Here is a 17,057-nt window from a genome sequence, read left to right as displayed (position 1 = left end):
GCATGCTGTATCATGTGTACACCTGCACTCTCCAATGAACATACACATAGACACACATCAGACCCATATAGCACACACATGTACACACACACACACACACACACACACACACACACACACACACACACTTTTTTTTCAGTTGGGTACAGTGGTGACATGATGGAAAAAGCTTGTAGATTCAAGATACCTTTATTCAGATAAATACCAAGTAAACGCAAGCCAGAGCATGCCAGGGGCAGCCGAGCAGGAAGGCCAGGGAGAAGGAGAAGGAGCTTCCATGCACTCTGTGGTCTCTTAAGAGCCCATGCCTCGTCATCCTGACCTCACCTTGACTATGCCTTCACAGGCGTGGTCAGGCACACCTGTAACCAGCCTCTAACAGGCGTGGCTTACTGTACCCTACAGAGACATCTGACCTCCACAGACAGGCACATACCATGCCCATTTTCCCTCCCAACACGCAGAAAGACATACACACAAAATGGCTGAGCAGTTGAAACAGAGTCACAGATACTGGATTTATAACATAAAATCACCCTAATATAAACATGATAAATTGTTGTATTGGAAGTTAAGTAACCAAATAATTATCCTCTGCCCAACTATAATTTGCTTATATTTATTTTTAGCATTGTACCTATATTTAAGAGAGCTCATAAGCAACATCAAAACTCTCTTGAAGGTCATTATTTATAAAAGATTCTTCGGTTTGTAACAAAAACCTCAATTAAAAAGTGCATGTTAAATGAAGTGAAACCTAGAAGATGGAGTATTTGACTCAACTAAAGTGATTCTAATTTGTTGATTCACTTATCCTCAAAGGAAAGCAAATTATGTCATTCAAATGTGTCACAGTGCCCATCCTTCACAATGACACCACATCTTTTAGAATTCTGCACACTGTGGCATTTCATGTGTGAAAAATAGTTACAGAAATATTTTCTAAATGTCAGACAGTCACAGAGCGATTTATCCCATCGCCTTGTCCCTCTAGGCTATGAGGCCATTTAGTAAAGGCTTATTAGTCAACGGCAATAACTGACAAACATGTTTTCAGCATAAGCATTCATGGGCCAATGAAAACAAAGAGCATAAACATTCCATTCAGAAACTCACAGCGTTGTTTAAAAATAGCAATGCCATGAGAACTGAAACTGAGAAGGGGATGTTGGTGGTCCTCCGAGAGCACAGGGCAATAGACAATGCTGCCTTCAACTAGATGTCATAGTATTTGGCTCTAGGCTCAGCTTGAACCATAAGGTGAGTGAGCTTTATCCAGCTCCAAATTTAGAGAATTGCAAAATTCTGTGTTCCTATCAGATATGATCAGATAGTTGCATTCCTAAACCTCAAGCATGCGGGCCTCCACACATGCATCCTCTGCAGGCCAGTCAACACCCGCCAAGTGAATAGACTTGCCAAGTGTTTGTCTTCCCCTACAACAGACTTCTGAAAAGAAAACTTGACCCACTGCCTTGTAAATGAAAAGTGTGATGTACAAGGCATTAATGATGGGAAATTAATGGACCGTTTAATCAAAAGATTATATATCATAAAACAAATTCAGGCTCCCAGGTTGTATTTGCCTGAAGTAGTCTTCCTTTTATGAAACAGGAGATTCTGAGTCCTGGAGAGAGTATCTAACATCAAACCTAGAGTTTCTCCATGACTTGTCAAGAAAATGAGTAGGAATAGCAAATTTTGTAACATGTGGTCCAGTGTTACTTCAGGTAGCATCTGCTTCATCTAAAATCAACTCTGGCAACAACTAAAGTCATGTGGCAGTCCATGTCCTAAACCCCTTACTTCTTAGTCTAAATTTTATTTGAATCTTCATAGGAATGACTTTCTACTGTTATTTCATCACAAGAAGTACTAATATTATGGAAGAAGCAACCTAGACAGGAAGTGACACTGGGGTTGCACACACTTGTTTTCATTAGACCCCATCTTGACAGGGTAAGGTACTTCCCCCTCCAAACCCCAGACTTTTCCTACAGTCTGAAGTGGTACATGACAGAGTACCTTGCCATGGTGGGCACTTAATAAAGGTTATTAAATATATTTGATGTGTAAATAGACTCTGAAATTCTACCAGAACAAATTTATGCTCAGAAACAAAGCAGTTTTCCATTCTTCTCTGACCTTATGATAGACACATGGAACTTTCACTTCTAAATGAGGCTATGAGTCCCACAAACTACCTAGAAATAGAAGTCACAAATACATTTTGTCTTCCATGATAGAAAGAACACAATCAAATTTTGGTCAGAATGAAAAGCAATAGTTCTTAGTCACTATTGTATAAAATGCTTTCACATGTTTTTCTTCCCCAAAATAGGGTCAAAAAATGAAGAAAGAAAAAGAAAGTGGCATTCATGTACCCTCTGACCTTGAAGCGCACTCTCCCTGCACCATTCCCTATGGCTTCCCTTCCCTTCCCTATGACTTCCCTTCCCTCCCTTTCCCTTCCTTTCCCTTCCCTTCCCTCCCCTTCCCTTTCCTTCCCTCCCCTCCCCTTCCTCTCTTCTTCCCTCCCTCCCTCTCTCTTTCTCTTTCTCTCCTTTCTTTCTTTCTCTCTCTCTCTCTCTCTCTCTCTCTCTCTCTCTCTCTCTCTCTCTTTCTTTCTTTCTTTCTTTCCTGTTTAAAGAACATCAAGTTTTAAGGAAGAATCATAATGCCTTGAACACTCGCCAGCTGCTACTAATCCCTTTCCCACTCTCTCCCCTAGTCTGGTTCTTCTCCAATGCTCTGATTTTTGGTCCACATCATCTCTGGTCCTCATGTCCCTAACTCCAGCCTTTGTAGTCTTTCAGATAGTGTCTAGGGGACAATGTTCTTTGCAAAGACAGGGAAACTAAGTAAAGTCAAGGTGAGGATTTCAATCTCTCTGGAACTCACACTAGAGGCCTCTGTGTCATGCTCAGTTCTGATATACTTAACCAGTGTTTCCCTTATCATAGAGTAGGCACACCCCCCTTCACAGAGATGGCTGATGCAAGCATTACATGTGGTTGTATATTCTTGGATCCATCATTTACATGAGAAAGAATGCTTTACTTGGAGTTGCATGAAGTATTTAAAAGTTTTATCTTATAAGTAGGGAATGAATGTTTATGTTAAAATATCAACATCTATTAATTGCCTTCTTTGTTGCTGTGACAAAAGCCCTAACAGAAGCAACTTAAAGAAGGAAGGATTTATTTGCCTCACAGTTAGCAAGAACATGGCGGAACATGTTCAGGGAAACATGGTGATGGGGTAGTGAGACTGGGACCCCTTATATCCCATAAACCATAAAACATGGAGATCTACCCTGAAATCAGAGGAGGCTATAAACTTCATTCTCTCCACACAATGACCCACTTCTAGTAAGCTCCACTTCCTAAAGTTTCACAGCCTACTACCAGCCCAGCCACCAGACAATCAACTATTCAGACACCTAAGTCCAAGAGGCACATTTGACATTTCAACCACATCAGTATTTTTAAGGAAAACATGTCTTTTTAAGTGGTAGATATATTTTAATACAGATGGTTATTTAAAAGCATTATTTAATTGATGTTACAAGCCTTAACTCTGCACATGGAGATGATCATACCTTCCAAACACCATCCATACTTGCATACCTAAAGATGGAATTAAAAAGTCTGTGAAGGACTCTGTTGCCCAGAAGCCTTCAATGGTAGTTCAAATGGTAGCTCCACTCATCCAGCCTAGCACACTAGGTATTGGACCATATGGAAGCTTATAAGACAGTTATCTTGATAACTATATGAGAAGAAACAGTGCCATGGAGAGGTTAACTTACTTGTCCAAGATCACACAGCTAGGAGGAAGCATAACAAGTTGGTGTCCTCTGCCTCACTAGCCAGTATCAAGTAACATTACTCCACCCACTGTTATTAAGAACATCTATTGTTATACACCTGCTGTTTACTGAGTACCAATTATATGCCAGGCACCAGGAGGATCCAGGAAGGACTGTAAAGTGCCTAAGCTTGAACTGAAGGGCTTTTGTTTTAAAGCAAGTGTAGGAGCTATGCAAAACAAAAAGGCCATAGCACAGTGTGATATCTGTCAGGCTAGGGTGTTGCAGCAAACTTAAGTAAAAATGGGATGCTTAGAAGCACCAAACTCTCAAATGCTTTTCTTCTAAATAATTACAATATACTTGTCTGAATTTAGAGTAAGTGAAACATTGTATAAATTTTCTTCAGTGGTATCTGGTCATCATTGTCTTATTGTGGCCCAATGTTACAGGGAAATACACTTACTATTCTTAAATGTGTGTTAGTTACATCTTATTCCAGACCTTACTACACACAGTTATTACCTCCAAAGCTGCACACCTCTCCTAATCTAATGTGATACAGAGGTTAATCAGTAACCAAACCCTAATTCTGTGTTTAAGTTGTCAAGGAAGAGCCATCCTTCTCCAGGATAAAGTGCACTGGCTTATGTCAGTTTATCTACTTTTTTGATGCTTGCTTAGAAACAAAGGAGAGTAAATAACTGTACAGATAACTTAGCCAATCTCCAAACTGAGCCCAGGACCAATCTGAGAAGAGAAAAAGAAACGGATTGTCTACACAGTTAGTCCTACTGTATTCCAGGTTTTTGCTAATGGTTCCGTGGAAATTATGTTGGTTAATCCTCACAATAGCCTTGATAAAATGAGTCACCCTAATAGCCACTTAATAAATAAGAAAAATTAGGCCCAACTTCACAAAAAAGTTGCAGAACTAGAATTGGAACACAGTCCAGAAACCAGTCTGCTTTTAATCACATGCCCATGATAAGTGTTGAAAACACCCTTGGGGGCAAGCAAGTAGAGAGGATGTTTGAAGTGGCTTAGCTTTCAGATTAGAGAGCCATTAACCATGGCTGTCTCTGGAATCACCTAGGGAGCCTTAAAGGCTGTTGGTTGAAGCCTGGTTTCACCCCCACAGATGTGATTTAATTGATGTGAGAGCTGCAAGGTACTCTAAATGGGCAGTCTAGCCAGAGGCAGACTGTGCCCAGAAGAGGATGGCATGTGACTCACTTGAAAGCAGCAAGAGGAAACTTTCAAATGTTAAGTAAACAGTGTGCTGAACAAAGGTTGCTACTACCTCTGCCCCAGTATGTGACCTCTGCCCTGTTCTTTGGTATAATTAAGGTACTAATATGGGAGCTAGATACATAGATGATAGAAAGATACATAGGTTATAGATAGATGATAGATGAATGACAGGAGATAGATGGATAGATAGATGATAGATAGATAGATATCGTCAACAGATAGATAAATGCAGAAGATATTATAATGAATTTTTGTGGGAACCATCATCTGGTTGGTCTCTGAGACTTTCCTGTCATCCTCTAGTTCCAATTATGGGATTATTATACAAAAGATTAATTTCTGTTCAAAAGACCCTGGAGTATACCCTGTTCTTCAATTGAAGATAACCCAAGTATGCTCAGAAACACTTACTTCAACATTGTCAAGAGTCATGTCTTAAAAGACCACTCAAAATTAACCTTGACCTTTATCTGAGCCAAATAAAGAGATCTCACTTAACTAAGAAAATCTTAAGAAACAAAGGTGGGAGGGATGGAGGGAGGGAGGGAGAGAGGGACTGGGTGTCGTGAGATGGCTCAGTCAGTAAGACCTGGAGACCTACATTTTGCCTGGAGACCTACATTTTGCTCTGTAACCCAGACTGTTCAGGAGAGACAAGCAGATCTCTAAAGCTAGCCAACCTAGTTGAGTCAATAATTATCAGGTTCAGGAAAAGACCCCATATCAAAAAGTAAAGGTGGAAAGCAAATGGGAAAAGACATCTGGCATCAATCTATGGCCTCCAGACTCATGCACATCCACATGTAGACATACATATACATCAAGAAAGAAAGAAAAAAAGAAAGAAAGAAAGAAAGAAAGAAAGAAAGAAGGAAGGAAGGAAGGAGTTAGATGCTCTAAAGATTTGTGTATGAAGGTAGTATGTAGCACCACTAGATAAAATGTCACTTGTCCTGGGAAAGGGAAAACAAAAGCTGTATGCGATCAGAAAGTGCTCATTCTAAATAGCCTGCAGATATGAAAATTGATGTTGCTGAAGTTAAGTCTGAAAAAAGGAGAAACTTTAGCCAGCTTGTGAACTAATTTCTTCATACACAATCATTATGACTATTACACTGCCAGCCAAAAGGAAATGGCAAAAAGCATCAATTAAGAAAGATGTCAGGGGCTGGGTGCACAGCTCAGCCAGTCACTCAGTTGCTTCCTGTGCAATCTGAGACCTCAGTGTGGTCCCTATGACCCATTAAAAAACCCAGATATGGTGGCATATGCCTGTGATCTAGGTGCTGGGGAGGGGTGTTAAAAACAAAGGACCCTTGGGGCTCAGTGGCCAGACTGTCTCAAGAAATAAGGTGGAGAATGGAAAACAAACACACTGGACTTCTGGACTCCACACAGGAACATAAATATATATGCTGATGAGTGCATGTGCACATGCATGGGTGCACACACACACACACACACACACACACACACACACACACACACACTATCCCAGATGTCAGCTGGCTACTCAATCTAGCCAAAATGGTACTCAGGATTCACTTAGGAGTTAGGGACCATGTGTCAGAAAAATAAAGTAGAGACACTGGATTAAAGAAGATATCTTGATATCAACCTCCACCCCTTACATGCAAATGGCAAGTCTACACATGTATACTCACACTGAATCTCATGGGGAATCCATGATACTTTGTAAGTAAATAAGCCAAGTATCCACTCTTCTCACACCAACAACTCACTAGTAAATTCCCATATCTATATTTTTTTTTAAATCTAAGAGACTATCAAAACAGGCTTTTCTTTTGAAAGAAGCCCAGCCACATATTTTCATTGCCTGGGGCAGAGCAGCCTGAAAAAGCTAAAAATACTTTCTTTTCTTCTAAGTTTGGAAGAACAAATCAGACCAAGCAAATAGCTGCATATCGTTTTCTCCTATCTTAAAAGTCTTACTAGAAAATGCTCCGTATAGCTGGATCAAGTAGAACAGCATCTGTTTTATATTTGTCTACACACCCACTGTCAGGAATACTCCTTCAGCTTATGTCCACCCAGGAAGATTCAATAAGCCATATTTGCATTATCAACATGGACGGTTATCCATATGACTGTTTAGCTACAGCTTTTTATTTCTCACTTCTTTTGTGCTGGAAAGAGTTGCATGAGTGTTGAAAACAAACCAGCAGAACAGGTAAAAGCATTTATAAAAAACAAAACAAAAACCATATACAATAAGCATGTCTTTTTTTTTTCAATAAGTATGTCTATAACAGAACCACAAAGTGTTTACATGCACTCACTCATGAATCATTTGGACTTTAGAAATTCACAGTCAGTGTAATTGTTTTAAAATAGAAGAACACAAGCTTCGAACGTCTTGCACAAGTACTGTCTTCTGTGGCTGGCAAAGTGAAATTTTATGTTTCTGGTTTTTGATTTCCCAAAGCTAACTGTAAAACATGCATATGCATTCATGAATATGCATGCACAGGGCTCTGTGATCAGTTAAAGGCCTTCTCAGGAAGACAAGCCTTTTAAAAAGCAATCATCTGTTGGATAATAAGCAGTCAAGTAGTGTGGACTTTTCCATCATACCAAACATTTCTCAAGTTCCCTATTAAACCAGCATAATAATAACAACACAAGCTAGCTGGTTCCATTCACGCGCCAGTAGTGTATAGCCTATTTTTCCCCCCCTTGAAAAGGAGAACCAATTAGGAAATGTCTGCTTAACTCTCCATATCTACAAACCAGGGCATGTCTCTTGGGAAAGTGTTGGCAGATGTGGCACAAGGGCTGTTTGCCTAGATTGCAGCTGGGCCTTTGACTAGTACTTCAGGTAAAACACCCCATGTTATATGCACCACCAGCCCTTGCCCCCAAAGCCAGGCAGGACCACGGATGGGTTGGTGCTGTAAATTTCAAAGACAACTCCTCAGAGGAAAAAGGAAAACCGGGATGTTACTTCTCCACACACACTGAGGCCAACAGTCCGGGCTGCTGTCCAGAAGGTCAATGGGTGGTACCTGCAAAGCCAACTGCACACCAAGCTACTTTCCCAGCCCCAGCACTAGCTCTGAGCGAAGTTGGCCACACGCGTCCCCTTAACTGTACCTTGCAACTGGGCAGAGAGCGAGTCCTGATGCTGCTGGTACTTGAGCGCCACCGCCTCGGCTTTGCGCAGCTGGGTCTGCAGTTCCAAGTAGAGCATCGCGCCATAGAGGAAACCGAAGACCACCGTGAGTAACAGCAGCGTCTGGAAGATCCGCTTCTGCTTTCGCGAGCACATCCCGTTTCCCATAGTCCCTCCTGCGCCCCGCGCTGTGGCGGTGGGCGCCGTCGTGTCCTCGGTCCTCGGCTCAGTCGGGCGGCTCAGCAGCGGCCACCGCGGGAAGTAGCCGGACGCGGCATGAGCAGAGGACGACAGACACAAAAGCCGGGCCAGAGGGGAAGAGGCGGCCGCTCAGCCCCCGCGCGCGGCGGGGCGCCAGGCCATCGACGCCACCCGGGCAGAGGCCACTAAACTTCTCTGACGTTGAATCTCCCCGAGTGGCTGGGCCCGTGTGGGGTCCCTTCGCATACTTCAGAGCCCGCTGCTCTTGGTGCCGGTCCCCACGCGCAGCCTGCCCGGCTTTCCTTCCTCCTCACTTTTTGGCCTCGCGGTCCCCACCGGCTGTCCCCGCCCCTTGAGCCGTCTCTGGCTGCTGGACTTTGTCGCTACCACTGTTAGGGGACGAGCGCCCAACAAAGGGACCGGGCTCCCAGCGGCGTCCCCGTGCACGGTCCACCTCGGATGGTGGAGAGATGGGGACAGGTTGCTCTGATCGGGTTGGGGGTGTTGATGGACCGGTGTCACTGATCTGGCAGTTCCAGCGGTCCGCCACCTCCCACCCAACTTACGTGTCACCCACGGCCCCGCTATCATGGCCAACGGGATTCCGGGAGGAAGTCCCACTCGGGCTCCCAGCTCATTGGGCCCCCGCGAGCCGCCGCTCCCTCCTTTCGGGGAGCCAATGCTGGGCTCCATTGGACGCCAGCTTTGTCTGTCCCGCCCCGGGCCGCGCCTTCCCTCTCAGCTCCGGGCAGGCCCTGGGCTCCGTGGGCCGCGCGGCTGCCTGGCGCCTGGGTGCGCCCACGTGGAGCCCGGGTGGGTGGGGATGGGCGGAGGAGCCGGGCTGGGAGTGCTGGGGACTTGTCCTGGCCTGAGGATTGGGGATGATCATTGCATATGTGGGTTCATGTGTGTCCCTGTCACTTGAAATGCACGTGGAGAAAGAGTATAGCGCATACACACGCCGAGGACGGCAAAGCGGCAGGCATGCAGTCTAAGCCTTGCTCACTTCTTATCCTACAGACTGGGCTCAGGTCACAGACACTGTGTTCTTTGCACAGTAGGCACAACCTCTCAAGGGCTGCCTACCCGGTCTTCTCCCATCAAGGACAGGAGCCTGTATTCATAGATGGTAGGAAGCGAGCTGGAACCCTGAAGCTCACTTGACTGTCCACTTGGGGTGGGGAAATCACTTTGTTGGCAGAGGGAAAGAAATGATCTCATAGGTTTGCTCTGGCTTCAAATGTGATAATTTAAAAACAAATCTTACAGGCTGAAATGAGTATGCATTCATTTTGCGATGTGTACTTCTTGTAATGGTGGCAGAAAGACATCAGTTACATTTTAAAATAGCATTTTCAAGGCCAACAAATAACCCTAGCTAAAAAAGTTAGACAAGCATAGTAACTGCAAACCACTTCAAAGAAATGCATGGGGCGTTTGTTTCTTCCATGTAATGAGAGGGGCTGTAGCATTGTGGTTATGCACAAATGATAATTTTGTTTCTCCTTTTGACCTGAATTCTAAGGGAGATGCATTATTTCTGAAAAGTATCAGTAGTGCAGTTGCACTTATTACATTCTGCATATTTTTTGTGGTATTCTGACTGGGTTGGTTTGAGTCATTACCATCAATTATGGGGAGCGAAATGCTTAAGATGAAAGAAGATCTGCTTAAGCCAGATTCATTTTAAAGACAGTTCCTGTCCTGAATGTTTTTAAGTCAACTCTGAAATCATAGGTTAACAAGAGCCACACAGGCAGACTGGGGCATTTATCTCACCGTGAAAACTAAGCAGGGTTGGTATGTGCACTTAGCTAATAAACATCACATCGCCTTGCTCAAACTGCTCTTACACTGATACTTAGCCAGGAAATTCGATTTACAAGTTAGAAACAAGGAAACGAAATTTGACCAAGATGTCTGTCAATAGTTCTAGGACCCTCTAGGTCTTATAAAAAAGTTAATTGCTCATAATAGGAGAATGTGTCAGAATCTTATCCCTTTTCCATTCATTGCTTTCTATAGAAACCAAATTGTCTTTCCATTTAAAGATATAATCAAGAACTGAATTCTGTTAAAATGTGAACCTACGCCAGGCCTGGTGGTACAAGCCTGTAATCACTACTGGAGACATCAAGGCAACAGGATTCCCAGGGCAGTCCCACCAATTTAGAAAGACTTTGTTTCAAATCAAAAGTGAAAAAAAAAAAAAAAAAAGACATAGGCATGGTAGCTTAGTGTTAGGACACTTACTTAGCAGGTAATAGACACTGATTGTTCAATCCCCAGTAACGGGGGGGGGGGGGAGGAAAGAATGCCCAATTTAAAAAGAAAGAAGACTAAAGAAGCTTAGTTTTTTGTTCCATGGTAATGGTGTAACTCTCATAGTCACAAGTCTTATGGAATCTACCACTGTTTAACGTTTCCTCTTCCTCTTTTACTCATGGAAATTGAGAGTAATTAGTAGGATTCCTTTAGAATTCCTCAGAACTAAATTTGCCCATAAGCTGTGGGAAATCTCTGTGTACACTTATCTAAAGGAAATAAATTTTTCAGCAATAATCATAGCCTGTACTTGAATATGAGATTATTACCCAGCACATTATAGTCAGTTGTATTTCCAACCTTTGTTAAATATTGTGCTTCCTGAATTCATGATCACTCATTTTAAACCTCTGATTTCTTAGCATTGGTTTCATTTCAGTTTCTTCAGGACTTCTTTGCCTAAAGCGGACAACTCATTCTACAGAATATAATAAATGGAGGCTATAAAACACAACTCAATATTTTAGTCATGAAATTTGAAAGAGAAGAAGTTATTACCTGAACTTATTCATTATTTCAAATTCAAGAAGGGTTTGCAGAAGAACATAAAATTACTAATGGCAGGGTCTTTATAATATTACATTTTCCAGGTGAGCAATGCCTCTGGATGCTTGAATATACAAGTACAGTGCTTTTGAGCAACTAACATGGGAGACATCCAGGGCCTACAAATTAAATTTACATAGCACTGCCTTAGGGTAGACTTTATAATATATGAACTATTTACACTGGTCTTGGAAGATCTGCTGTTAGTTTGTTTCTTTAGTATTTTAAAAACAACTCTTCATGATTAAATATCCATACACCATATATTTTTACAGTACATGCAAATAATTTGGAAATTACAAACACCTAGGAATTTTCCCCATTTAGTATTTTGTTTCTAGGTCCAGCAAAAAACAACCAGAACCCGACATCCTAGAAGAATTAAGATAGTTTTAAGAATTAAGAGATCATTAGCATGTTCTCTAGCTTAAATGAGTGATGTTCCAATATGTTTTTGTTTAAAGAGGGGAGGTGAAAAATAAATTGTAATGCATAATTTGGAACAATCTAATAATGTTAGTAACATTAAATTGTTGGAGAAACAGGCAACACCCAAAATGAGTGCTGAGTATTCAACATTAAAATGATGAGCTCAGGCTATGTGCTGGTGTTAGGATGCTTGTCTAGCATGTGCAAATCTGGGGGATCAATTTCTGGCATCTAAATTTGCAGTTTTAAATGTAAACCTGACATCTGAGAAGAAAACCTAGTTCAGATTGCTCTGTGGACAGGTTTGTGGAGGATTTTCTTTATTGCTAATTGATGTAGCACAGCAGCACAGCCAATGTTGACTTAACATCCCTACAGAGATTGTGCTGTGCAAGGCAGCTAGCATGAGCCAATGGGCAAAGCAGCAAGCAGTGCCCCTTTCCGGGTGTTGCTTTAAGTTCTTACCCTGAATCTCCTCAGTGATGGGCTGTGACCTAGAAATATAAGTCCCCTTTTCCCCCAAGTTGCTTTTGGCCGGAGTGCTTTATACCAGCAAGATAAAGCATCCTAGAACAGTAAATAAATAACTGGTAGCTCAATTAACAAAATGTAAAATGGCTTTTTATGTCAATAACTCATAACTTTGAGTTCTTTGAACTGTGTGGTGTAACAATTACAGAAATAACTCTCCTCTATTCCTTACAAGAACTTCCACTCTGTGTCTCCTTGCTGTTTTTCTACTTCACCCATTTGTTGATATCAAATTAGTACATTCAACTCACCTCTTGTCACCTCTAAGATCTGTTCTAGGACTAAGGACATTTTGCCATTCTGAGGGTTCCATGAGAAATATATTGAAACTCCTTTTTCTGGAGGTTTTGTTAATGACTTGGAAGTAACTGTCAGTAGATTATTGAAGCAAGAAGATAGGCATGGGACTGTGGGCATAACTGAGAAATTTACCCCACACAGCATATCCCGATAACTTTATTGAGTCTATTTACTAAATGGCTATCTCTGTAATTTTCAACCATGGGTTGGACTTAAAAGAGGGCAAATGAGTAAATGGATAATCAGTTCTTATATGTCAAATCCTTTTCAATGGCAAACTGGACTGGTAAGATTGCACAGTTGGTAAAGCACTTATCATGCAGGCATAGCACCTGCCATGTAGGCATTAGGTCCTGATTTCTGATGTCCAGAATAAGTAGCATACATCTATAATTTCTTATCCCCCCCCATACATTGAGTTGGGATGTGGATACAGGAAAGTGTCCAGCTCATAGGCTTAATCTGGATTAGGCAGGTACAAAATTGAGAGCCTGTTTCAAAAATGGCAAAAGAGGAGGACCTACACTTAGGATTGTCCTCTGACCTCTTCATGTAAACTATCGAACTCAAATGCATAGAGCCCACCCCACACCACCACAGAAAAAAAGAGCATTGTGGAAAATGTGTAAAAAGCTAAACTCTACTACTATGACTAAGAATAGACAGAGAATAGACAATTGACAATTTTGTATCACAGGACTCGACTGTTGCATACTGAGTCCCTGAAAATGTTCCTTGCTGGTTGTAAAGATGCTTGGGAACATTTCACAGGTGGCTTGAGACACACAGTGCCAGGTTCAAGGCTCATTCAGTCACACATTCTCTGTCCGTAACTATTAAGAAAATTAGTTCCCGAGTTTACAAAATAAAAAGAATATTCCTATGCGCTCTGCAGAAAACCTACAAAAATCAAGATGGAAGCAAATCTTCTGACTTGAGATCTAACTAAAAACTATAGGGACATCTATCCATATCTAGATTGTCCTAGAAATCCATATTTGATATTTTCAAAATTAAACTCAACTTGCCAACTAACATGATAATGTTACTCCCTCTGAACATGTTTTCTTCACTGGTGAAAGTGTGATTTCATAACATGGTGATTTACATGTGACTTATAGTCAGTAAAGCTGGACTTCTATTTCTTTGGTGCAATAAATGGACTGATATTTTCAGTAAACATTACATTTCAACTTTTTAAAAATAGCTACTGTGCTGATGGAAGCAAAAGCAGAATCCACAGCTAAGCACTGAGTTGAACTCCTGGAATCCAGGTCTAGAGAGGGAAGAGAGATGAACAAAAGTGTCAAGACCATGCTGGGGAAACCCACAGAAACAGCTGACCTGAGCAAGTGGGAGCTCATACACCCCAATCAGACAGTTGGGACACCAGCCAGACCCCCTGAAGGTGGATGACAGTGAGGAAGCCTGGGCAGTCTACGAGGCCACTTGTAGAACCAGTATTTATCCCTAGTGCACGAATGGACTTTGGGAGCCCATTCCCCATGGAGGGATACTCTCTCAGCCTAGACACACTGGGGAAGGCCTAGGCCCTGCCCCAAATGATGTGACAGACTTTGATGATCTCCCGAGGAAGACCTCACCCTCCTTGGGGAGTGGTATGGGGGATGGATGGGGAGCATGGAAGGATGGGAGGGAGAGGGAACTAGGATTGATATGCAAATAGGATTGTTTCTAAATTAAATAAAATCATATAAAATAGTCTTGTGTGGAGGATGTGGAAGAAGGACAGAAGGGAAGTAGATGCAGTGACAGCACGAAGTGGGACTCTTATTGCATGCAGATTTCAGGTCTGGAGATTATAACTTTAATGCTGTTTTGAAGATCTTGGAACTTTAATTGTTCAAAGAAAAAGAACAGAAACAGAAGTGGCCTCATGGTGCAGTCAGGACTCATGGAGAAGGCAGCCTCTTCAGCATGGCAATTAGTACAAACAGTTGGTTAATTAGAGTCAGTGAAAGCCAAGGATCATTAAAGTGATATTCAGACACCTTAAAACATATATGTGTACTTTCATTAAGTTTTCCTTTAATGTGAGGCCAAGCCTTTGCTTGCAGGTCTGAATTCATCATTAGCTTAAACTCAGCTTAGCCCTTTCAGCTATAGTGTTTCACTCATAAATCCTAGCTGTTGCTTCCTTGAGTAGTCCCTGGAAAGATGATTTCAGTGTAAAAATGAAGCCAGATTTCAAGCATTATGTTTTTTTGGTCTTATTTTTTACTCAATTTGACTGTGATTTTTCTCCATGTTACCAGTTCTGTAGAGCTTTCAACGCATCCATCTGAATTTCTATACAAACAACTAACTGTTTTACCCCCAAATTTCTTACTTTACATAATACTGAATCATATTACACAATGAAACAGCGAGTGAAATTACATAATCAGTTATCAGAGCATCATTGGTCTCCACCCAGCTCAGCAGTAAAGTACAGGTGTTGAAGGTTTTGGTGTGGGTGACAGTGGTCTTCTGCACAGGATTCATATGCACATATACCTAGCAGTGAAGAACATCCTTTAAAACAGTGACTTGATTTGTTGGAATTATATCCTGCAATTATTCATTCACATAACAAGCTAGTGAGGCAAAAGGATGAATCAGACATGAAGAAAAAAGGGAGATCAACAAGATGAGTTTGATCTTCAAGACTTACATGGTGGAAAGAAAGAATTCACTCCCAATAACTGTCCTCTGTGACCACATATTCACCATGGCACATTCATGTAAATGCCCACAGTATATAAGATGTATAAAGAAAGGAAGAGAGAAAGAAGTAGGTACAAATACAAAGGGACTTCAAAGAGAACCCTTCTGGGGAAAGAGGTGGGTGCATTGCTGACATGAAAAAAAAGTAGTGTGGGATAGCTTACTCTATGTTCCAAATATGCATTGCTTTTATTGGTTAATGAATACAGATGTTTGGTCCAATGGCCGGGAAAAATATAGCTAGGTGGGAGATCTAAAGAAGGATGCAGAGAGAAGTCAGAGTCAGGAGATACCATGTAGCCACCGAGGAAGCAAGATGTGAGCTAACAAGCCATGAGCCTCATGGTAAAATGTAGAATATTAGAAACAGGTTAATCTATAGGTAGAGCTAGCCTATCAGAAGCCCAAGCCATTGGCAAAGCAATTATAATTTTAGTAGTAGCCTCTGAGTAATTGTTTCATATGTAGCAGGGGAACCTGGTGAGCAGGACAGAGACTGGTTGAGTGGACCCAGGTGAGACAGAGAAAAACTTCCAACTACAGAAAAGTAAAGCCTTTTAAAACAGAGTCACAAATCTAAGTTTGTGGGTGACATAGACAATTGAAATGGGCTGAGGACTAGAAGGGTGAAAGATATGTAAGCTAATATGCGTCCAGGGGTAGTGGAGGCTCTACCTTTCAGGATTTTGACCGAAAGCCATGAAAACTGGGTGTGGATTCAGGAAGAAACTATCTTAAGGGAAAGTTTAGGGTTTTCATAATGAGATTTGCTTTTCATTTTTCTTTAGCTCGTAGATAGGACATGCTTGATGATTTGGGAGAAAGAAAGAAGTAGTAAGTATAGTTGGACTGATTAATGATGTCACGTATTGCATGCATACATTCTAAGGTGTCCCTGTTCATTTGTGTCAGCTGCCTATTCCTAGAAACATCTTCTACTTCATATCTGTGGTGGATGACTGTGAACCTGGACTCAGGTAGATGATTTCGATTCTCCTGCCTGTCCTCCCTTACAATCTCTCGGTGTCTCCCTAGCTCTATAGCAGACTGCTTGCAGTGGCCTCTCCTCTATCCCTACGTCAATTCCCTAGGGACTCCACTAAACCTTGGTGAGCAATCAGCTTTCCTAATCACAGTGCAGTCTCTTAGTCCCACTCCAATCACTTCTAGCTCATCTGCATTCTTTTCTATTAGCCCACATACCTAGAAAGTCTTTGTATTAGCCCCCATACCTAGAAACTCTTTCTATTCAAGATTTCCAGTATCCACGACTGTCAGGGACTCAGGTAGATCAATCTCACTATACCTGTTGTCCTCCTTCACGATCTCTCCATTATCATGCTCAACCTAGTGCACGTCCTTCTTACAGCAGCCCTTCCTCCCACTTTAGCTCCATCCACTAGAGACTCCAACTTTTGGTTGAGACCCGGTATCCCCCTGGTTCTTTCATCCTTCTCTTTCTGGACAATTCTTTGTCTTACCACAATCTACATGCAAGATCCCCTCTTTCCAATGCACCTCCATATCTAGAGATCCTACCTCTAGAAGGAAACAGGGTCCCCTTAGCTCTTTTAGAAGCTCCACTCAGCCTTTTCTCCCAGGCCACTTCTATTTCTCTCTATTACCCACTGACCTGCAGAAGCACTGCCTACCATGTAAACCACAGCTATCATACTTTCTTAAGATCCAGAGAGAGCAGCAGAAACAAAGAAATGTAGCACTCACCCAACAAAGATATGATGAGTTACCAATACCTAAAATTGCCATAACCATCCCAATCTCGTATGCCTTGACAACAGC

General features: G+C 41.9%; 1 protein-coding gene across 1 annotated transcript in view; it reads right to left on the bottom strand.

Moving 5' to 3' along the window:
- Positions 1 to 8,401, bottom strand: part of Golim4 (golgi integral membrane protein 4) — an 80,248-nt gene extending 71,847 nt beyond the window's left edge. The window contains exon 1 of the mRNA XM_027391803.2: positions 8,180 to 8,401. Within this exon, the coding sequence (XP_027247604.1) occupies positions 8,180 to 8,366 (187 nt within the window). The 5' untranslated portion in view covers positions 8,367 to 8,401. The remainder of the gene's footprint in view (positions 1 to 8,179) is intronic.
- Between the last annotated feature and the right edge of the window lie 8,656 nt (positions 8,402 to 17,057).

The sequence above is a fragment of the Cricetulus griseus genome (assembly GCF_003668045.3).
Source record: "Cricetulus griseus strain 17A/GY chromosome 1 unlocalized genomic scaffold, alternate assembly CriGri-PICRH-1.0 chr1_0, whole genome shotgun sequence".
In the NCBI taxonomy this organism is placed as follows: domain Eukaryota; kingdom Metazoa; phylum Chordata; class Mammalia; order Rodentia; family Cricetidae; genus Cricetulus; species Cricetulus griseus.
This window is presented reverse-complemented; position numbering and strand designations above follow the sequence as displayed.